This window comes from Lissotriton helveticus, chromosome 2_1, assembly GCF_964261635.1.
Source record: "Lissotriton helveticus chromosome 2_1, aLisHel1.1, whole genome shotgun sequence".
Lineage (NCBI taxonomy): Eukaryota > Metazoa > Chordata > Amphibia > Caudata > Salamandridae > Lissotriton > Lissotriton helveticus.
The window spans coordinates 540,400,860-540,423,458 of NC_136059.1; the positions used below are offsets into that span (position 1 = coordinate 540,400,860).

Genomic DNA, 22,599 nt, shown 5'->3' on the forward strand with positions numbered 1-22,599 from the left:
AGTAACCCGGAATGTACGGGGTATGGAATGCATACAAAAAAGGCAAAGGATATTAGCCCAACTACACCAGTGCCAGGCCCATATTACCTTTCTCCAAGAAACACTTCTAGTTGCCACAGAAGCCTCCAAATTACATCATTGTTGGCGAGGCCAACTATTTAATATTTCCTTTTCATCCTATTCCAATGGGGCTGCAATTTGGTTACGAGCCGGGTTGCAATTTGTGCTCAATGACTTAAGGATGAACAAGCAGGGTCGATATGTATTGGTAAGGGCCACCCTAGATGAAGGCAAGATAGTCTGTGGTTGCATTTATGCACCCAATACAGATCAGGACACCTTTTATACACACTTGTCAATGGTTTTAGCAGTATGGGCGCCATTTTCTTGGGTGCAAGGGGGGTTTCTAATGCTGTATTGGATGTTACACTGGATAGATCACACACCCCTCTGCCCGAGACCACTCCGGCCCATCAAGCCCGTATGTTGAAACAGTGAGTGAATGGTTGGGAACTGACTGATGTAAGGCGAAACGAAGGTATGAGAGAATATTCTTTCTATTCGCATGAACATACTCTACATACAAGGTTGGACTACTTCCTCTGCCCAATGGACCTTCAGCCGCATATCACCCCTGCCACTTACCTAGGCAAGATCATATCAGACCATAATCCCCTCGAGGATTTGCTGGCATGGGACCAGATACCCGCTCCAATTCCTACATGGCGTCTACAGCCCATCTTGTTGAATGATAGCGTCTTCCACAGGTACCTGTCATCCGCATACGTTACAACTAACACTGGCATTGCTACCTCACCCAGTATAGAATGGGAGACATTAGAGGTAGTGATTCTCAGCACTGCTGTTAACTCTGTGGTAGGAGCCAGGAGGGTGGGTCTCCCAGAACTTCAGAGGACTCACTGGGACTCCTAGAGAGGATGACGTTGACCAACACAGATGTGGCGTCTCTATTGCAGGAGACCAGGGTTCAGCATGCAGAGTTATTACAATTTCTCGGGGTTATGAATTATCATCAGTACACGCAGATGGTGCATGCAGAGGGGCGGACCGTTCAGGCACGCAATTGGTGCGCATGATATGTCCAGAACCCTCCCCAGTCCGATCGTAGCAGTGAATACCCTGGCTGGAGAAGTGGTCACACAGAACAAGATTAATACTGCATTCTAGGACTACTACACAGAATGAAATTCTGCACACCCTGCACCCAGCCCCTCAGAGCTCCTGGAGCTCCTACCGAAGGCACGCCTACCTAGGGTGCAGGCAGCAGATAGGGAAGATCTTTCTGGTCCTATTATGGCAAATTAAATCAAGGGGGCCCTCAAGGAATTGGCTCGTAACAAGACGCCGGGATCCGCCGGACTCCCGGTGGAATCTTCCACTACCTACTTGACTCAGCTAGTCTCCCAGCTGGAAAAACTGTGCAATACATCCCTAGATGCAGGCCTATTGACTTCCACCAGTAGGGAAGCCTTGGTCACATCACTGTTGAAACCCTAGAAATTCCCACGTGAGTTGACTGCCTATCGTCCATTATCGATATTAAACACAGAATGGTTCTAGTTTGGATTGGGATCTTGGTGGGGGTTTTTATATCAATGAAACTGACCTTTTGTCCTGGGTTATTACTAGGCTTCTGTTCTGACATATGTTCAGATATAGACAAATGTTTTGACCTTGTTAATATGTCTCAGACTTTGCTATACAATATGTTACCAAGCTAGACACCATCCTCCTGTACCAATACTTGTTTGTGTTATAACCAAATGCAATAAACTTTGTGTTTGAAAAAAAAAAGCAGGAGCCCAACCCCACTCAATGAAATGGAGAGGGACTAGTCTGATTTTGACGTTCTACATTACCCATCTCACTGACCCCTATGCCTGGCGATGTATTTCAGGCTCGGCAAAGATGCTCCATGTTCCACAGTTCTTATCCCACTGCTGCTATCGCCCCTTGAATCCCCTCTCCAGTTAGGGAGTCCAACTCTACTTTCTTACTTTATCGTCCTTCCACCCAGTTATCCAGATGACGTTGGAGCGATATGATAATGCCTTATTAGTAGTTGATTTTTTGCTTCATCAAGGTCGGTACAAGGGTGCACCAGTCGCTCGAGATATATTGTTTGGGATCAAGGACAACACGTTTACATGTTTATTTTGTCCTCTTGACAAATAGACCCACCCGGTTCCTGGGGGAAAATAATATATAAACAACTGTCCTTGCGGGAGGAGCACTGATATGCTGGTGCCGGCGGCGAAGTAAGGACAACTTCGTCTAATTAATTCCATACAATTTGAAAGAAAAACGCCGCACTCTTCTTGGATAGTTCCACTCAGTTATTTAATGACCGCCACCAAATCGCCACCATATATATATATATCTCTGAAAGCAAGTTTGAGGATTGACAACTTTCAAAATAAAATGTCCACACAAAAAAATTGCAAATTGAAAAAAATGCTTTGCTAAACTATTGTGCAACTTTATACACATTTCTATGAGGCATCATTCAGTAAAGACTTTTTGGTGCACGCCAGTGAAGAAAAGATTTGAGGCAGAATTCTTTAAAAATATAAACTAAAAAGGTTACAACATTTCGGAGCAGGTGCATCTCCATGCATCAGTTCAAATGTACGACTTTCACAAAAGTTGACAGAAGTAGGCCAACAAAGCATACTTCTAGCGTACATTTGTGAATTCCATTTTTGCATGAGCAAATATACAAATGTACATTTGTTCATGCAATAATCTGCTGAGCAATGGTATATTCTTTTCCCTATGCTTCTTCTTGCCTACTTCGGAAAATGTTTTTTCTCCTGCCCTTGTGAACTTCGCCTGAGAAAGTTTCAAACCTTTTACGTTGTTAAAAGAGAATGGAGAGGCGTGTCCAGGATGGCGGCGTGATCGGACGCAGGTCTCTAAGGCTCCCTGCCCGATCCCGCCTGATAGCACCTTTTCTGCGCCGCCTGATCTCCCTGTGGCACGGAAATCCGAGTAGAGCGTCATTGGAGCCTCGCTGGGACCCCGGAGCCCGTTTGCCTGCTTTGGGCGCCGTGGGGGAGGCTCCCGGCTCCGGACGCCGCGATCTCTCGACTGCGACCGCATAATGGCGGCCGCCCCGAGCCTGTGAGCGGCCAAGTGTTCATCGCCCCAACCTTCGGCGGGACTTGCTGGCTGCCTGGGGAGCCTGAGTGGAGGTGCCTTCGCCGCTGCCTGCGGCGCCGCGGCCCAGATCAGAGCACACACCCGCATCCGCTACCCGGCCGGCAGTGGGACGAGGACCGGCTGGGAGTCGCGAAACTCGACTCCCCGGCTTTGGGCCTTCCAGCGCGGCCTAACTGACGCGCCCCTGCAGCGCGGGACCGGGCCTGGTCTGAGAAGATCGGCACTGGCCCGCACTGACGCGGGGGCCTGCACCCGCCCAGCTATGTCCCTGGAACCGGCTGGACAACACCACGACGGCGATCCTGTGGCCCACCGAGGACTGAGGCGCACCCGGAGGGTGTGCTGACCAGCATAGGTGTGCTGGGCGGCGCTGTGGGGCCGTGGCCGCATAGAGGAGTCGCCCTTCCAGTTGGCCACATACTACAGGTGAGGAGTGTGGAGGTGGGTGCCGCAGCGGGTACTCGGGGGGCATGATCGAGCCTCCGGTGCTGGGGGCCGTCTGGTGGCCTACAGATTGAGCCCACACACCCACCTGACTAAGCGTATCCCTACCTGGCCTAACCTGATTTGCTCTTGTTGACCTGCGCTGACCGGGGGACCTGCAGATCGGTCCACCTGCGCTCATATCCTGCCGCCCTAGAGACCTGCCCGCTACCTGGCTACCCCCCGATGCGGACAATCTCGCTGCCACCCCACTGACCATTGCGCGCTATACACTATATAAGCCTTCGCAAATCAAGATCACCGAGGAGGAGAGGGTATACCGCATCTGTGATAGCAAGTCTCACCCCTGATTCCAACGCGCCAAACCCCAACATCCCGGCTGCTAGAGCTCGCCGACCACCAGGGGTGCCGGCCACAACATGGCGGGACAGAGAGGGAAGAAGGGACCTCAGACACTCCCTGAACTATTGGCCAAAACTCAACCCAAACCTAGCAAAGACCCACCCTCCCCAGCGGCCACGAAATCACCGCCTGTGCCGGCGGACGACCAGATACCCATCACCAGGTCATTCCTGGAGATGCTATTCAACTCCCTCAGACGATTTTAAGTTCCTAAAACAGGAGGTGGTGGGTGAGGTACGAGAGCTCCGGCGGGACGTGGAGGGCCTCGGGGAGCGGGTGGTAGCCGTTGAAGAAGCGGACCAGACCAGGAGCAACGAAATAGCGCAACTCCAGCAGGAAGTACTGCGACTCACTGACCAACAGCTTGACCTCCAGGCTCACGCAGAGGATCTTGAAAACCGCTCCTGTCGCAACAACATACGGGTCTGGGGAGTTCCTCAGAAAGCGGAAGGGACTGATGTCACCGGGTACCTACAAACTCTATTCAGGACCATTTTGGGGGAGCCAGCAGACTTTGAGATCCGTATCGACAGGGCACACAGAGTTGGGCTGCCACGACGCACCTCCGCTCCACTGCCGGACGTTTTGGCCTTCCTCCCCGACTTCCCACTAAAGGAGCGGATTCTCCGAGAGGCCCGGTGCGCTCAGCCCCTTCAGTTCCAAGGTAACCCCATAGCCTTATATCAGGACTTGTCGGCCATCACCCTGCAAAAACGTAAAGAATTCCGAAAGGCGACGGACTTCCTGAGACAGCATGAAACTCCCTACTCTTGGGGTCACCCGTTCAGATTAATATTTAAATGGAACGGAAAGTTACACCAACTGCGCTCCCTTAAAGACACTTGCACCCTCCTGCGTCTTGAACAGGATGAGGATGAACCTACGCCGAGCGCGTCGCAGGGACCATCCTGGGGAGGATGGCAGACGGTGGGCCGTAGACGGTCGCCCTCACATCGCTTGAGGCCGGACGCGTCTGTCATCACGCAAGAACGAGCAACGGCGGTAGCAGAGGTGGCCAAAGAGACTTCTTCTTCTGGTTGATTGCGGCTCTTGTCAGGGAGATCACCTACAGCTCACATCATACTCGTATGGTGGAAGGGATCCGGGCGGGGGGCCGAAACGACCGCAGCTGGACACGACCCGGATAAGACACTCTACCACAGCCCTGTGTGGACCAACAGGACTGGGACTATACCTTTTCATGTTTTGGGGTTTGGGTGCTGGGAGGTGGGTGGGGGGAAATGTTAACGTAGATTTGAAACCATGGAGTTTGAACTTGGACAAGGCCTTTGACGGTTGGGTTTTTTTTGGGGGGGAGGGGGGTGGGGGAGGAAGTTCCAGTTGGGGTTGGGGATGCGGGTGGGACCCGGTGTGCCAGGGAACTGTTTGGGGCTATGTCGCCCTTCGCTTCATTGTTAGCTGCATCAGGTGAGGAGGCCCTACACAAATCATGATCTTGGGGTTCTCTCACCATGGAGTCCAGCTTGAAGGTATTGACTCTTAATGTCAAAGGTCTGAACAACCCCATCAAACGCAGGGCCGTGATCTCATACTTAGAGAATTCGGGAGCCGACATATGCTTACTGCAAGAAACCCACCTCTTACCCAAAGACTGGCATAGAATGCGCTCACGCGCTTTCCCTCAACAGTTCTTTTCCTCACTGCCGACAAAAAAAGCTGGGGTGGCGATTCTGGTCTCTAGGGGCTTCCGTGGCAGTGTGGGAGATAAGGTGGGTGAGATCAAGGGCAGATTACTGGCACACACTTACCTGGTGGGGGGACACAGCTTCACGATTGCCTCAGTATACGCACCGAATACCGGTCAGGAACACTTCCTGAAACAAGCTACTTCCGAGTCCCTACAGGCCCCTAACTCGCCTCTGCTACTCGGGGGAGATCTCAACTTAGTGATGGACTCACACATAGATAGATCTGGCCATCGATATGGGGTTACAGGGGCTATCTCGACTGCTGGCAAGGATTGGTTACAGGAGGAAGGCTTGGTGGATCTGTGGAGATCCTTTCACCCCACTACCTCTCACTACACGTTTTACTCCCACGTTCACCATACATACGCCAGATTAGACCACTTTTTAGGCTCCTCGCCACTGCTCCCCATCATTCAAGATGTCACTATCACGCCAGCGGCACTCTCTGACCACGACGCGGTGGAACTCACCGTACAAGTCCCTAGGTCCACCCGCCCACCTGGCTCTTGGAGACTACGCGAGACCCTGCTACACCGTCTGGAGGTCACCGCTCAACTGCACACACGCCTCACCGACTATATAGCCACTAACGACATTCCGGGGACACATGTCACTGCCCTATGGGGAGCCTTGAAAGCGGTGGCCAGGGGAGAACTCATAGCCATTGCGGCAGCAGAGGCCAAAGATCGCAAAGAGAAAAGGAACGATCTCACGGCTCGGGTCTCTGAACTTGAGAGGGTTCATAGCCGTACCGGCGCCCCAAGGGTCTGGAAACAACTGAAATCAGCCAGGGCTCAATTGGCCAGCCTAGATACCGACCGGGCGGAATTCGCCGCCCTGCGCCTCCGTCATTCTTACTATGTAGGGGGAAATAAAACTGGCCGTTTGCTCGCCACGCCCTAAGGGCGAAAACCTAACGATCCAAGATCTCTAACTTGACAGATGACTCCGGCCGGGATGTCACCGGCGAGCCCCAAATAGCGGAAGCATTCAGAAAATTCTACGCTACTCTGTACGGCGCGGACTCTGTCTCGTTGAGCAGGGTTAGGGAATATCTCGAGACCGCGAACATAACGGAACTGTCACAAACTAATGTAGACTCTCTGGATGCCCCCATCCGCCTTGATGAAGTTCTAGCCTCCATCTCCCGCCTCCGTCCTCTTAAATCTCCGGGACCGGATGGTTTCTTATCCGGGTTTTACAAGACCTTCAGTCAATTGCTGGCCCAAATTCTCACCCGACTCTTCAATTCTTTCGAAGGACCGAGCTCTATCCCCCCAGACATGCTAGCGGCCGAAATCGTTGTACTGCCCAAGCCAGGTAAAAAGCCCACAAGTTGCTCCGCGTTCCGCCCCATATCTCTACTTAATCTAGACCTAAAAATCTTTACAGGGATCCTAGCCGCGCGTCTAGGCCCTTGCCTGCCGGGCATTCTGGAACCGGACCAGTCCGGCTTTGTCCCCAAGCGCCAGTGCAGCGATAACACCAAACGCATTCTACACTTAATAGATAAAGCCCACTATCAAGACTCGGACTCTGTGTTACTGGCTATTGACGCGGAGAAAGCGTTTGACCGCGTGGACTGGTCCTATCTGCAGCAAGTCCTGCGTCGCTATCGGGTGGGAGATTGCTTTCCGGCGTGGATTGCGAGTTGCTACCACCACCCACAGGCTCGTGTCCGCATAGGAGGCCTACGATCTGACACCTTTGAAATCCAACGGGGCACGAGGCAGGGATGTCCCCTTTCATCCCTCCTATTTGCCCTTTACGTAGAACCTCTAGCACAAAAAATCCGTGACAACCCCAACATACTCGGAATGACATTCGGTCGGGAACCCCACGCAATTGGGTTATACGCAGATGATATCACCGCTGCCTTAGACAACCCGACCCGCTCCGTCCCGGCCTTCTTGGATGAACTGGAAGCCTATGGAGCCATCTCTGGCTTTAAAATCAATAGAGGTGAATCCCTCATTTTGCCACTAGGCGGGAACGCCCGGGGGCATAATACCCCGCCCACATATGGTGGAGGACTACAGTCGACGGCACAGCTTCCATACCTGGGCATTACCCTTACGGCTTCCACGACCTCAACACTGACCTACAATTACGCAACTTTGTCCTCTCGGATTCGCTCCGACCTCGCACGTTGGACCAAACAACCCCTCTCTCTGCTGGGCCGCGTTGCGGCTATTAAAATGACGGCCCTACCTAAAATCCTATATCTCTTTCAGACACTCCCGGTATTCCCCCCGACAGGCACCATTCAGACCTTACAATCTGATATCCAACATTTCATATGGGGCGGCAAACGAGCGCGCATACACAAACAACTAGCATACAGGAGCCCGGACGAAGGAGGGCTGGGCATCCCCAATCTCATGCAATATTTCCAGGCAGCACAGCTCCGCTACTTGGTGGAGTGGTTTAGACCAGAATCTGAAAAGCGCTGGCTATTCCAAGACAGAGCCATGGCGGGTACCCCCCTCTGGAAAATCCCGTTTCTCCCCCGACAACACCGACCACGTTATCTCCTGAAGTCTCCTATTACCCGCACTGTCCTGCAGGTTGGGAATAAGGTAGCGACCGAGAGGGGACTCACCACCTTCCCTTCCCCTCTAACACCCGTGTTGGACAACCCGGAATTTCCGCCGGGTAACGCCCCCGGGGCCTTCCCGCAATGGCGCACTATCAGTAACTTCTCTGCGGGTCATCTTTTCGACCTGAAGGGCTTTCTCACCCTTGCAGACATTACCCGGGGCTATGATGTAGTATCCCCGCACCTATTTCAATACTTCCAGCTCCGGCACTGGCTCACACACACAGACGTCGCACCTCTAGTTGGCAGACCCATGTCTGTCTTTGAGAAGTGGCTGGTGACAAAAGAATCTGACAAACATCTCATTACAGACCTCTACAAAATGCTTACTCCAACTTCCCCCCAAGACAAATCAGCGGGCCAGAGGAGATGGGAGGCAGAACTAGGGAGGGCCCTCTCGCCACAGGAATGGCAATCAATATACTGCAGGGCTGCCCATACCACACGCAACACGGCCTCTAGAGAAGCAGCAACGAAACTAGCACTATATTGGCACCTTACACCAGTCCGGCTCCACAAGGGTAATCCCGCGCGCAGCGCGCTGTGTTGGAGTGGGTGTGGAGAACAGGGCACCCTGACACACCTCCTCTGGGAGTGCAGCGAGGTCCAGGACTACTGGCAGTCCGTTTTGGACGAGATCGACTCCACATTCGACACAGAAATTCCCAGGTTCCCAGCATACGCACTTCTAGGCCTGCCCAACGCCCTCACTTTTCCCCTAAAATCCCAGAGAGGCCGCCAGATGGGTATCGCCATGCAAGCCGCTACACAACACATCCTGTCCCTGTGGGGCTCCGCCACCAGACCCTCACACACAGGTTGGCTACACAAAATCTGGTTTGTCCTAGGCATGGAGCGCATCCACGCCACGCTCCCGCATTCCACTGCTGCTTTTCAGAAACTGTGGCTTCCACTACTCTCCCTTCTTTCCAAAGAATTTAATGAGATCACGTGCCCCAAATACCTGTGCATTCTTCGCCTCACTGAACCCGTGAAGGATCCTACTGCTTCACCTGGCTAAAGACACCGACCAACACAGACCTATGACTATATATGTCCCTTTTGTTCGGCACACTGGGTGGGGTGGGGGCGGGAAGGGGAATTGGGGGGTGGGCCGGGGCTAACGTTGGGGGGTTTTCTAAACATGATTTCTTCCTTACGCCTTATGAAGTGTTTCAACTCCCGGCACTGTACCACGGACTCATTACCTGCAACCACTCGTATGAGAAATAGCTGTACATCGCAGAACTCTTTGCCGGATGGCTGTATTTACCTGTCATGTACTCCATGCAATGTCGTATACCTTAGTGCTATTGAAATCAATAAAACAAATGTAAAATTAAAAGAGAATGGAGAGTAGTTGGTAACTGCCCTTAAACATGTAAGGTTTAGAATGCACTGCCTTGCAGGGCATTCTGACCCCCGAACTATCTCGTTCTATCTGCTTCAAACTCTACCGGTAGATTTGTGTAAAGGTGGCAAAATCAGAGCATTGCAAGAATCCAAACCCTGATATGATATGAGCCCCAGCATAATCAGACAGGCTGTTGTCAAGCATCCTAAATCAGGAGCGTTATCACCTCGCTGTATAGCACCAAAAAGGATAAGTGGATATTTTTTACAATACAAGTTGATTTATAAAGCATCCAGTTCCTTGGACAAGTACACATTTTTATAAAATTCCACACCCTTGTTAAACAAGTTTACATTTCTTATTGTCTTCTGGAGGTTGCAACTTCTGTCTGTGCAGGTGAGAGAACATCTTTGTCTTAAGGGATTAGTCTCTGAGGTCATCTAGTTGTTCTCATGACAAACTTAGAGCGGATCTTCCTTGAGTAGTTTCATGTCCTTCTGTGTGGCTCTGCTATAGAACTTGAACCACCCTTTAATTTAAGTATTTTGTATTTCTCCTCTGTGGTATTCCTGGGAATCTAATCTTTGTCTCACAATACAGCAAACTCTATTCATTGCATTTCCTTGCATCCTGGTGTCTCTTCTTTTTCTGAATTAGGATGGCGAGGAGCCGTGGCGGTCTCTCCGTCATCCTGAGCAGCTTTACCACCCGCCACATTTGGATGGCAGGCAGAGGGGTGGCGTCGGAAAGACTGACCACCACGGATACCACAGGCTCAAGGAGCCCGTCAGGCCTTCGGAGGGCACTCCGATCCCTACAATGGTGCCAATGCCTGCCAGGCACTGCCGTAGGGATTAGGATGGTCCTTACCCGCAAGCCTTTCCATGGCGGTTCCCCTGCCATGGAAAGGCTGGTGGGATGGACATTGGAGGACCGAAGCGGGCACCCCTTCATCCCTGGCTCATTTCCTTTGGGAGGTGGTGGGGCACCTATGGTGCCCCCCCCCCCTACATATTCCTGTACCCAGTGACAGGCACCACATGGTGCCTGTGACGTAGTACAGGGATATGTAAAACATAATTTTTCTCTATTACGGCGGTAGCTGCAGCCAGCAGCACCCGCTACAATGAAAAACGTCCAGTACAACTGCCACCGTGGTGGTCGCATTGTAATATGGCCATTGGGACCCCCAACACTAAGTCGAGCGGTCCCCATATCCATTAGGGTGGCGGCCAGACTTGAATACGCCTGCCATCCTAATCTGGCCCTGTATTATTAGTTTCCTGTATTTAACTTAAAGCTTAATTGTTGATCCAATAGTAAATAATACCTGGGTAACAGCTGTACAATGAAAGCAGAAAAAAAGAAGTAAGAAATAAATGTAGAGGAAGACAGGGTAGGCAAAGAATTAATGAGTATAGTGAGGTATGGTTGCCGTCCTCTTTAAAAAAAAAAATAAGAAATGGGAAAAACGAAGAGCCAAAAGGAATGAGACAATATACACATTGTAATCATTTTTTTAAAGCATTTATATTTTTCTGCATTACAAGTACATTAACACACAAATCTCAACATCCCTTGAACACCCCGATCGTCCGAGCTCTGTATAACCACAGAATCAATGTTCACCTCATCACCTCCTGTCTACACTCCCTCACTGTTCCTCCCATGGTCCTGAATCCTTATAAAGGCTGCTTGATCAAGTGATCTCCACGCTCCCTGCCTACATATGGACTTTTGTACCCATCTCTGCCCCTCTCTCAACCCACATCTGCGTCCCATTCTCCCCATAGTTTATCAAATTTCCTCTGGCACCCGCTTCCTTTGTAGAGTTCCTTTTCCATAATTCTATAATATTCCATTCCGAAGTCCCAGTCCTGGTGCCTAGGGGGAATGCCGGAACCCCATTTCTGGACAATGTCCCTTATTTCCACCCTACAACCCAGATTTACCAATAGCTTCCGATGGCGGGAATCATTTTAGTCATAGTTTAATGGTAGAAGTATGGATGTGTTCCTCCAGATGAACCAGAGGAGGAGGTAGGAATGTGGGATGGAAAAAAGCAGTGGGAAGACGGAGGTTGGGTTCAGGGAAAAGTATCACCTCACCTGAAACAGAAGTTTAAAGGAAAATGTGAAATGTAATCTAGTGGCAGGGTGTGGGAAGAGCAAGGTGTGAAGGGAAACCAGATCTGGGAAAAACTTGCACAGACTTTTTATTTCATTTACTCAGCTATGAGTTTTTGTTTGGAGCCCTTCAATTGGTGGTTCTACTGATCTTTGACTTCTTTCAAATTGCTCATCTTTTATTGTGCATTAACATTCCCCTCCCAATGTGATGGCTAGTTCTTTAGTGACGTTGACATGTTCAAATCACGTTTTGCACATGCCAATATATTCAGACGAGTCTAAAACGAAGTGCTTATGTGTCTTCTATTAGTAAAAATAAGGCATTTTTTGCTGTTTTGAACAGATCATGTGTATGAGCTGTACATAGGGTCTAAGGATTCATACAGGCACTACTACGTATGTCATTAATTTATTTAGGTCTCCTCTACCTACAATGTGTGTTGATGTGCTTTACAAAGTAACAGCCCCAGAGAAGCTACTTCTCTTTACAATAGTGACACAATACTTGAATAGAGAGGATACTCAAAGAGGGTATAGAAGGGGCATGAGGTGAAGATTTGTCAAAACAGTTGAATAGATTATACATTTACACAGGTGAAATTGAAGCATATTCTGCTGTTCATATTAAATATAGGTTAATTTCAAAGTTGAAAGCCAGAATGCTTGATGCGAGGTTATTCTTTTTCTCTTCAGGCGACATCTATAGCCCAACACAAGACAATATTAAGAACCCCTCGGATTTAAAACCATCTTTCAGTAAAAACAACCTTACAAACTGCCTCATGTAACCCCAGAGCAAACGAACAGAGTTCTGCCTCCTCCATGTGTCTCCAAGGCACGCAGAATGAGGCAGGCTTATCTTAGTGTGTGCAGAGTTCTCTGCCCCAACTGCCGAATCGCCACGGTTGTAAATGTACTATTCAATCGTAGTTTGTGAATACTGAAAAAGAGTGAACTAGTGCCTTTGTGGGTCAGGTCCTTTGTAATTGTTGAGGCGGAGGGGTGAGGGGAGGGGATGCAGGGATGAAACACCGCATACCAACGCCAGATAAAGGTGCAATACATGGACTCTCTGTAGTGGAAAGTTGTTGAGAATATAAAGCACACGTGGAATATTATATGGCCTCTTGGCGAGGGGGTGGAACAAGGGTTATGCTGCATGTCGTAGACATTAGTTGTCATAGTAGTTAAACGTTTACTTTTGGACTATTGTTCGAGAGCTGCCTCCCATAAGACGGGGGATGATAAGACGTGATCAATCTTGATTTGTATCTGTTTGAAAGTTACTAACCGTTCGTCTTAGCGATGCATGGATATAACGTTTCTGCAGTTGTTGCTGGTGAAAACTCGAATAAAGAACAATTACAAAAAGCCCTCCTGCCCTTTTATTTTGGAAGGTTGTTAACAAGAGTTACACAAACAGTAAATTACGGCTTCAAGTAGTATTCATTTCCGCTGTATTGCTCTGGTAATCCGTAACCTTTTAGAAAGTAATTGCCCTCATTGTTTGGGATTTGATTTTGCACAGAGTTTAGAATAAAACGACAAATTGTCGAGCTCTTCATTTGCAGTTTAGGCTGTTCGTGAGCAGGAGCAATGATGTGACACACTGAGGGCTATCTTAAAACTGCGAGTGCCCACAGACAAGCAAAGTCAAGTATTTTTAGATACATTCCATGCTAGCGACGTAGCGCGAGCAAACTGCCGCTGGTGTGAGACTCCCGACAACCCATGAGGGCACAGAAACTACGATGTTGTGAGCTCTGCGGTGCGTTCAGTGAGGTCTAATCATGTAAGTACGATACATCTGCCACAGGGCAGACTGTGTTTAAATGCTTCTGTCGTTTGCAGCCAGTGACGAGATTATACGTGTATTCCCGATAATAGACCACGTGACGTCACGGAAGACGCATTCAAGCTGGCGTTATGTAGCATATTACTGTGATGTTTCTATATTTAGGGAAATGACCTTTTTCTGACCTTTTGACCGTTCAGACAACTCATTTATAAAACGTGGTGGATGTTACCCGGAGAGATGAATTGTATGTTTCAAATGTGGTTAATTTTGCCTGATTTTCTACTGATACAAAGGAGAGCCAACACTTCTTTCTACTTTCTTTCCTATAGGGAGCAACCCATTTACAGCACCCGCGCTCATGTCTTCCAGATTGACCCGAACACCAAGAAGAACTGGGTCCCCACCAGCAAGCATGCAGTTACTGTATCCTACTTCTACGATAGCACAAGGACTGTCTATAGGATCATTAGTCTGGACGGATCGAAGGTAGGCCCGCCCAGCCTGACCCTTATATGGCAGATAATTCAATTGAACAAAGAGGTCTCTGAACACACATGGGAATGATACATCTCCGCATGTCTGAAATCATTGAAGTCCTGTCTGTTCACATGTAAAATCATATACATGCATATGTTTAGATTTTTCTTTCTCTCTGTTGAACTCACTTGAGAATGTTTTTTTTAAAGTAATATTCATGTTGGAGCTTTTGATAACGAAGTGTTTGTTGCCTTCTGCGTTATCAGACATGTTGCTTTTCCATTGTTGTACATCTTGAGAGCGTTAGAATATTTTCATGTCGTTTTCAAGAATTTCTAGCGATATTTTCAGTTGTTAAAGTTGGCATGGTTGTTTATAAAAGATGTACTAGCACAGTAAAAGGAAATCTGTACTCAAAAATATCACTGCCCTGTCAGAAACAAATTATGTGGAAATAAAGCCAAGTCTCTCCCCCAATTACAGACGGTTTTGTATTTTGCAAAAACACGGAAGTGGTGATCCACCCACTGTAAGCCACCTGTTTTAAACAGGAAACTGCTCCAGTTCACGTTGAAAGGCTCTGCTTCTCACAGTTTGAAGTTAAAGTGAAGTTTTATAATGTGTTCACCTACAGAGTTTTACACATCACCGAAGAGGTCTTCTTGAAGCGACTTTAGCCGACCTTTATTCATGCTTTCGTACATATGGGAGAAGAAGATGCTTTATTAAGGGTCGGATACTAGAAGTTGGTAGGATAGCATCAGTAGAATGCAATGACTTGTCTGGCTCGGTTGCAATACTTAGGTTAGGTAGTATGGTAAAACAGAACGATCCATTTGTATTATCATAGTTATTTTTCTAGTTGGACTGGCTTCATTCAAATGGATACTCATATCAGCAAATGTATTAATGAACCCCTTTCCCAGGCACCAGATTGGTTCATAAAACTTTGAAGCAGCACCCTTCCTTACCAGCACTCCAAGTCGCTTAGATTTATAATGGTACAGATTCAATACAAAGTATTACAAAAACAGTTTTCCCTAATTTTGTAATTTCTGATCGAGACTTCTAACTGCATATTCCTCACCTTAGAATACTCCCCAGGTGTAAGACAGGATCTGGAAAATGTTAAGCAAAATATCTGTGCACTCCTGTAGGTAATGCCAGTTGGCTCCACGTCCACGTCATCTGAGGCGGATGTGACGTTGCGGTGCCCATACTCCGGCGCACTGGCATTACAGTGCTAATATGTTATCAAAGGTAACTAGCATGTTCTTCTGATAAGACTACTAATCGCAGATTACTCACCTCACAGTAAATACCAAAGCAGTACTTCCCGGGACGTGGGTCTGCAAGCTAGCTCAAACCAAAAAGTCCTGGAGGACTGAACGAGTGAAATGCCTGTCTCAACAGACCTGACTGTCCAAGCAGTAGTGCTTTGTGAACATGTGGGGTGATGTCTATGTGGCAGCTTGGCAAATGTCCAAGACAGGTACCCTAATCACTAATGTAGTAGTAGTAGTAGTAGTAGTGGCCTTGTGCCTGGTGGAATGGGCCCGCAAGCCCCCAGGAGGCTGCTTTTTAGCTAATGCATAGCACATCTAGATACAGAGTACAATCCATCAAGAGACGGTCCGTTTCTGCACCACATTGCCCTTTTTTGCTCCAGTGAGCCCAATGAAGAGCTGATCATCCACCTGGTGCTCTTTGGTGCAATTGCTGTAGAAAGAGATAGCTCTCTCTGGGTTTAAACAGTGACGTCTCTCTTCCTCATTAAAAGGTTACGGTGGGGTGGAAACTGTTGGCAGTGTAATGTTCGGACCGACATGAAAGGGAGCCTGCAAGAAACCAGAGTCCTCTGATCACCCCCTCTCCCAGATGGCCTCCCCAACCTAAAAGTGGTGCATTTGTCACTCTCGCTCCGGGTGGGGAAGGGGAGAAGGGTCTATAACTGACCCAATTGAAGTTCATCAGACCCCACTGCAGATCTTTTGCAGTCTCAGAAATCTAAATCAGTTTAGAGTGATTCCTCTGGAGCTTGATTAGAGCCATTTGTTTCCTGCTGATTATATGGCTTCTACCCTGTGGCAAATGTCAGCTGCATATCTTTAATGTAGACACTATTAGCAAGTGTCTTTGGTGGCTATGGAAGGATCATCAAGCAGCTGAGTGAGAGCTGGGCTATCTGATGCCAACCGTTTTCCATTCACCGGTTGGAGTCACAGAGCATATTCAGGTCCTCCACTGGATTATTGTGGTCAAGCACCAGTACCATGTAGCTGTTGGGGTTGAAGCAATACCGTTGATGTCAACCCACCTTAATACATTACTGATGACTTCGACCTAGCCTTCGTATGGTTTCCTTCCCCAACTTGTTTGGAATCATTGGTAAGAAGTTAAAGAAGGTGATGCTGGTAGAGGTCTCACTCTTGACCCTGTTTATGGCACTGGGAAGTAGAATCATTCAGACGTTTGAAGACTGGTATCACTTTGAGGCAGCCTGGAAGAAGGCCGTATGTTATCTTGAGGAGAACGAGATTGCTTTGATGAGGAAGGTAACCACTAAAGGTTCTTTTAAAATATTTGAAGATTAATTTGGGTCTGATGTGGTAGAGTTGTAATACTGCTACATGAATGATGATGATGGTCAGAGGACAATAATGAATTTACTTCTACCAAAAGACTCAGGTTTGGACCTATTGTTAGATTTAAAAAGACAAGTGACAACCCTACGTCACCTAAATGAGAGTACTTCGTTCCAAAAGTGTACTTAGTTGCAGAAAATGTACTTTTAATTTTTCCATAAAGGAAGGCTTCTGAAATGTTCAACATTCAGGTAGATACTGCGGAAGTTAACTACTTTCAACATTTGGACAACATCTGAGTAATATTTGCCATTTAGGCAGTTTTAGCTGATACTGTAAAATAGTGTGGGAGAAGTCTCAGACAATAGCAGCTGTGTTGCTGTTTGATACTAGAAAGCAAAGAAAAATATATTTTCTCATCTGATCTTACTTTCCTGTTGGCTCAGCTCCATTCATTTGGCAAAATGTTTTTGTAATAGGAAGCCTGACATTTAGGTGATATAATACCAATTGTTTTGTGGACATGTAGTCACTCGCTTTGAGGGAGATGGTATCTTTGGCTGTTTACAATCTGCAGAAGTATATGTCTCAAATCCTTTCCAAGGTGTGTTGAAAGATAGCATGATTGCTGCAAAGCAGACTGTGCATACGTCTATAGATATGCTAGATGGTGGTGGAGATTGCAATGGCTTCAAATGTTTTCTGGAGACCTCTTTGGGTGAGGTAAATTAGCTTCTTGGTGAATGTACTGACTCCAACTTTTAGATATGGTGTTTGATGATCAACACTTGTTTGAGCAATGTATGGCCAGCATTATTCCCCTGTGCTGCTGTCGCATGAGCTTCTATTGGCGGACGCTTTGCCTCTTTACTGAACAGATGGTCGGTGCATTGTGAATGGACAATTTCTGATGGTAGCCTGGGCCACAGTTCACTGTATTGTATTTATTTTTCCTTTGGTTGGTTTCGAAGTAATGCTTCTAAATCCCACACGTTGGACAATGCTCTACACAATAGTGGCTCACTACATATCAAATCGTTGTTACGAAGTGGTCATATACCATTAGACAAATTCAGGTGGTGACACACTGTTACTATGAAAAGGGAACACATGTTAAAAACAATGCAATAGTGTGTGAGATTCTATGTTAGTGTATACAGTAACATAATATAAGTACGTTATTAGAGAAACTAGGGAAAAGTACATTTAGTTAAGAGGCGTACAGTACATTTTGAAAAAATATGCTCAAGCTTTTGAGTCCACATTCTTTACATAGGAACACAGCACATAACTAGCAGCAGATGGAGCAGTACAACACGGTTGCATATATCAAATGAAGCAGGTAGGGGATAGGATGGAATGTGACGCAGACATGTTAATGATTAATTGAAGCGTGTTCTGATAAGTCCTTGCAGTACTTGAGTGGGAAAAAGTTACTGATGAATTATCAGTTGGTGTTGTTGGAGATATGAACTGCTCTTAGTCGGTGCAGGTGTTTTTGGGAGTTTTTTTCTGAAAGTGCACAGAGTTATTGGTGCTCTATAACTCAAAGGACAGGACTTTGCACTGACAGTGCACTAGGAGGTTACAGAGGCTGAATCCTGAGGTGATAGACACCAGGAAGGGGGTAGGGGTGGGGGGGATGAGGTCGGCCGATCAGTGAGGGATTGAAACATTTGAGATCAGACCTGGCTGCAATGAGGCCAAGTTTGATCTGTGCAAGGAATGTGTATAGTGACTTGAGCCATACTACACTGTGTCTGGAGCGGTAGATGTGAGTGGTGCCTGGAAGTTTCAACAGGGTGCAAATAGGAAAGCCACGGGATATTCTTGTTTTAACATGGAGCTAGGTGCAGAGGGGACGCACAGATGTCCAAGGAGAAACCTGCAACACTAAAGTTAATTAATGGACAACACATTTACGAGGGTTCTGATTGAAAGAAAAGAGTTTACCTCTTGGGTGTTAATGTTATTGCTGCAATCGGAATGGTGTTTATGAAGATCAGGAGGTTCTTTTTATACTTGAAGTGTACCAACAGGTGAAACAGCAATAATGGATTCTGGGGAAAATGTATTGAAAAAAGATGTAACCAGCAATAGTTTTGTGTTTTCAACAAGCCAAAGTAAATCTGCCTTAGCTGGATTATCTTTAAGCAGTGGGAGGACATTCAGTACAAAGTTGGTGGTTCCTGCGGGAAGCAGGTCGTGATCATTCTGAATGTAACCCATAAGCAATTATATAAAAATATGTCTAGTGGTGTACAGTCAGAGGATATTGTAGAGTAATTTAGATTTGTGAGCATACCCTCTTGGTATAAGTCGCCCCACATTGAGATGTGTTGTTTATTTAGCTGGACCATTTCTTTTGGTTTGATTTGGGCAGTAAAGGGTGTTTTTGTAATGGTATAGAGGGCGAATATATCGGTTCCAGGCCCTTTCTGCAAATTAAATCATACCAAACAAGTGCAGTACAATCGTTGTATGTATTTCTGATGATCTATGTGGAGATTAGCACGTTACAGTGCTCAAGTGATTCGAGCCCGTGTTGCCCGTTTTTACTGCAAGATGTACCAGTTATGGTAGTTGATGGTACTAATAAAAAGCTTAGTGCGCTTCTGTAATATGATAGTATAACTTCATGCCCGGGGCTGCAAACCCTCCCTGTTTATATGGCAAAGTCAGTATTTCCCATCTTAATTTTGGTTGTTTGTCCTCTGAGACCAGTAGCACCAGCAATGAGAGCTGCGTTGAAAAAAAGAGGTTGGTAATGAGAAATTGAGGAAAGATTATAATTTTTCAAAATGCTATGCAATCAGCCATAGATAAGGAAAGCTTTTGATCAATGTGCCTAAATATTTAACTGAGGAATTGCACCATTTCAATGGCAAATTTGGTACAGACTTTGGGGTACTGCTTGTCAAAAGGAAAATCACTGATTTTGGAACACATTTATAGCTATCCCAGATAGACTCCCAAATCATATCATTTCCCAGGCAGTTATCAGCCAAATAGCGTGGATAAAAGCCAGCAGAGAAAGCCGCATCACTGGGAGATTTGCAGTGGCGGCTGGTGACATTTGAAAGTCGCGGGGCGTAGCCGCGTGCCCGAACCCCCCCCCCCCCTTGAAAAAATTGAAAATCGAGTGGACATATGGTCAGTGACTGCATATGGTGCATTTTCAAGCAATAATAAACAACTTGTTAGGTTGCTGGTGCTAAGAACTGTGAGATGCATGAGCGAGCTACAAACCTACGGAGTTACTTAAACAAAATGAGAAGTGCTCAAACCAACCAGGTGTATGGATACATTTTCCTCCACGACACCCCTGCTAATTTACTGATTGAGGTGGTATATCCCCATGGCATGTCAGATTTCAGACACCCTTGCGTGTTTAAACAAGTAGATCCAGGCACCAAATCGAATTATCCCAGGGGTTTATTACTCCAAGGTGACTGTACTGTGTTCGACAAATGTAAAAGCCTGCTGACCCAAAGATTCTTTCTCTCGTACATCCACTGCCTCACCCGCAGCAGCAGGGCAAACTCCCGTCTCACACATCAACAGCGAGCAGTGCAAATGCCTTGGCACTGGCAGTATAGACAAGCTGGTGTGCACTGCTGCTGCCTGCACAGTTTGACAGCACATGAGTGGCAAGAGACACCCTCCTTGTCAAACAAACCATGCAGCACCTCCAGAAATACAAGTGTCCCTCTTCTCCTGAACATGTGCAGAGGCATTCAGGCTTCCAACAAAGATAACGAAAGTAAACTCGGCGTGTGTATGGTGAAGCCGCAGAGAGCTGTGGAGTTGTGTTGATGAGAACCAGGAGTCCATGGGATGACGTCTCCCCCCAGACGGGCTTTTTACTCCAAAATATTAATTTGTGACTGCGAGTCAAAATTGCACCATGTGAATTTCAAAGTGCAAAACACACTTACAATCAGTCGCGGCCGGCATTACGGGTGGGGGGGAAGCGGGATAAATAAAATAAATAAAAGTCAAACTTACCTTCTTCCCACCTTCAAGTTCCGACTCCGAGACTCTCCAGAATCCCGACTCCCGCCGTCCTGTTCTTTTGAATTCCGAGTCGTGCTCGTCGCCACGCAGGAAGTCTGCAGGCAGCCTCCCTCCCCTCCACCACAGCACAGCGCTGTGATTGGTTCGGCCGGCTGCCCCAACCACATCATTTCTCTCTGTATGCTGTAGCATACAGAGAGCAGGGAGAGTGGGAGGTGTTACTCGAGGGCAGGGGGGAGCGGCTTGCCCACTATTCTTAATACAGTTAATACTGTCTGTTTGGACAGCCTCCCAGGCTGCCCAAACAGACAGTATTAACAACAGTGGGAAAGCCACTCCCCCCTGCCCTCGAGTAACGCCGCCCACTCTCTCAACCAGGAACTTCTGCTTTCTCGCCATGCGAGAAGGCCGAAACAAATGTTAGTTCTCTACTATTTGTTTCTGCCTTCTCGTACGGCGAGAAAGCAGTGGGGCGGCGCCCAAACGCCCCCATGGAGGATCCGCCACTGGAGATTTGTTTTCACAGCGGCAGGAGCTGTGTTCAACCATTTATCAACAGGCAGATGACTTTTGAGACCGCGATCACTCCCGCATTGTGGGATGACCTGAGCGAAGACTGGGCCAATAGCAGGCCCGTCTGCACCCGTAAGAGCCCAGAGGAAGCTAGGCCTACTCTCTTGGTTTTGCAGTTCAAGGTACTGTGAACTCTTTGTTATTCACCCCAAGCTGTTTGCTCTTTGAATGTGTTCCATGCCTGCTACGTTCCAAATGGTTGTATGATGGAATAACTACCACTTGAACGACTACAGTCTAAACAACTACTCCTTAGCTACTACTTAGTCTAAACCACTAAAGTTTTAACAACAAATATATATATTACCTACTGGCGATAGCCAGTAGGTATATATAGTTAGGATTGTTTTCCATAGGGAAATCGCAACATTCTATTGGGAATAACTTTGGCGCCGGTTGAGGAATCTTCCTGAAATTTTCCTTAACTTTGCCTCGCGGCGCTCCGAACCTTCCCTGAAAGTTTGGGGGGGATTCGTCAAGCGGGGGCCGAGATAAAAGGGGGGTCCCAAAACGTGTTTTCCCCATGTTAATTTCCATAGGGCGGTTGGACTCACTTTTAGCCCGAACGGCTGAATGGTTTTCCACCAAACTTGGCAAAAGTGTAGGGACTGGTAGCCCGATGTGCCTTTGCTATGTCTCATGATATGTGCTCAAGTGGTTTTTACGAAAATTAACTTTGAAAAAATATATATTGGGCTACATTGGGCTATATATATGTTAGAGCCCAAATGTAGCCCAATGTAGCCCAAAGATGGCCACCAGAGACAAAAAAAACAAATGTAGCCCAAATATCAGCCAGATGTAGCCCAACTATAGCCCAATGACAGAATGTCCCAGAGTGTTCTAAAGAACAACTAGAGCGCTAACAGTCTTACTTATGACAAAAGTATGGCACACCTTAAGTCATCTTGATTGGAATAAAGTGTTAACACTTAAAACATTTAATTTGCAAAGGAACAAAATGAGGGGGTTCATTTTGCCATAGAAATTATGATTAGTGCTGAAGAAAGAAAAATTAGGGCACATTTTGAGTGACTTCTCAAATCCTCTTATATTTCATTAAAAAAATTCTGATATGCAGTCTCCCAAGATGGCCACCAGAGACAAAAGAGCCCAAATGTAGCCCAAATATGAGCCAGATGTAGCCCAACTATAGCCCAATGACAGAATGTCCCAGAGTGTTCTAAAGAACAACTAGAACGCTAACAGTCTTACTTATGACAAAAGTATGGCACACCTGAAGTCATCTTGATCGGAATAAAGTGGTAACACTTAATACATTTAATTTGAAAAGGAACAAAATGAGGGGTTTCATTTTGCCATAGAAAT

At 47.2% G+C, this 22,599-nt stretch overlaps 1 protein-coding gene across 2 annotated transcripts in view; it reads left to right on the forward strand.

Moving 5' to 3' along the window:
* Window positions 1–22,599, forward strand: part of HOMER1 (homer scaffold protein 1) — a 618,990-nt gene that overhangs the window by 165,500 nt on the left and 430,891 nt on the right. Inside the window, exons 1-2 of one of the 2 annotated variants that reach the window (XM_078675205.1) lie at window positions 13,480–13,612; window positions 13,948–14,104. In XM_078675205.1, the coding sequence (XP_078531331.1) occupies window positions 13,611–13,612; window positions 13,948–14,104 (159 nt within the window). In that variant the 5' untranslated portion in view covers window positions 13,480–13,610. Of the gene's footprint in view, window positions 1–13,479; window positions 13,613–13,947; window positions 14,105–22,599 lie in introns of those variants that run through there. The other variant, XM_078675203.1, reaches the window with a different exon arrangement.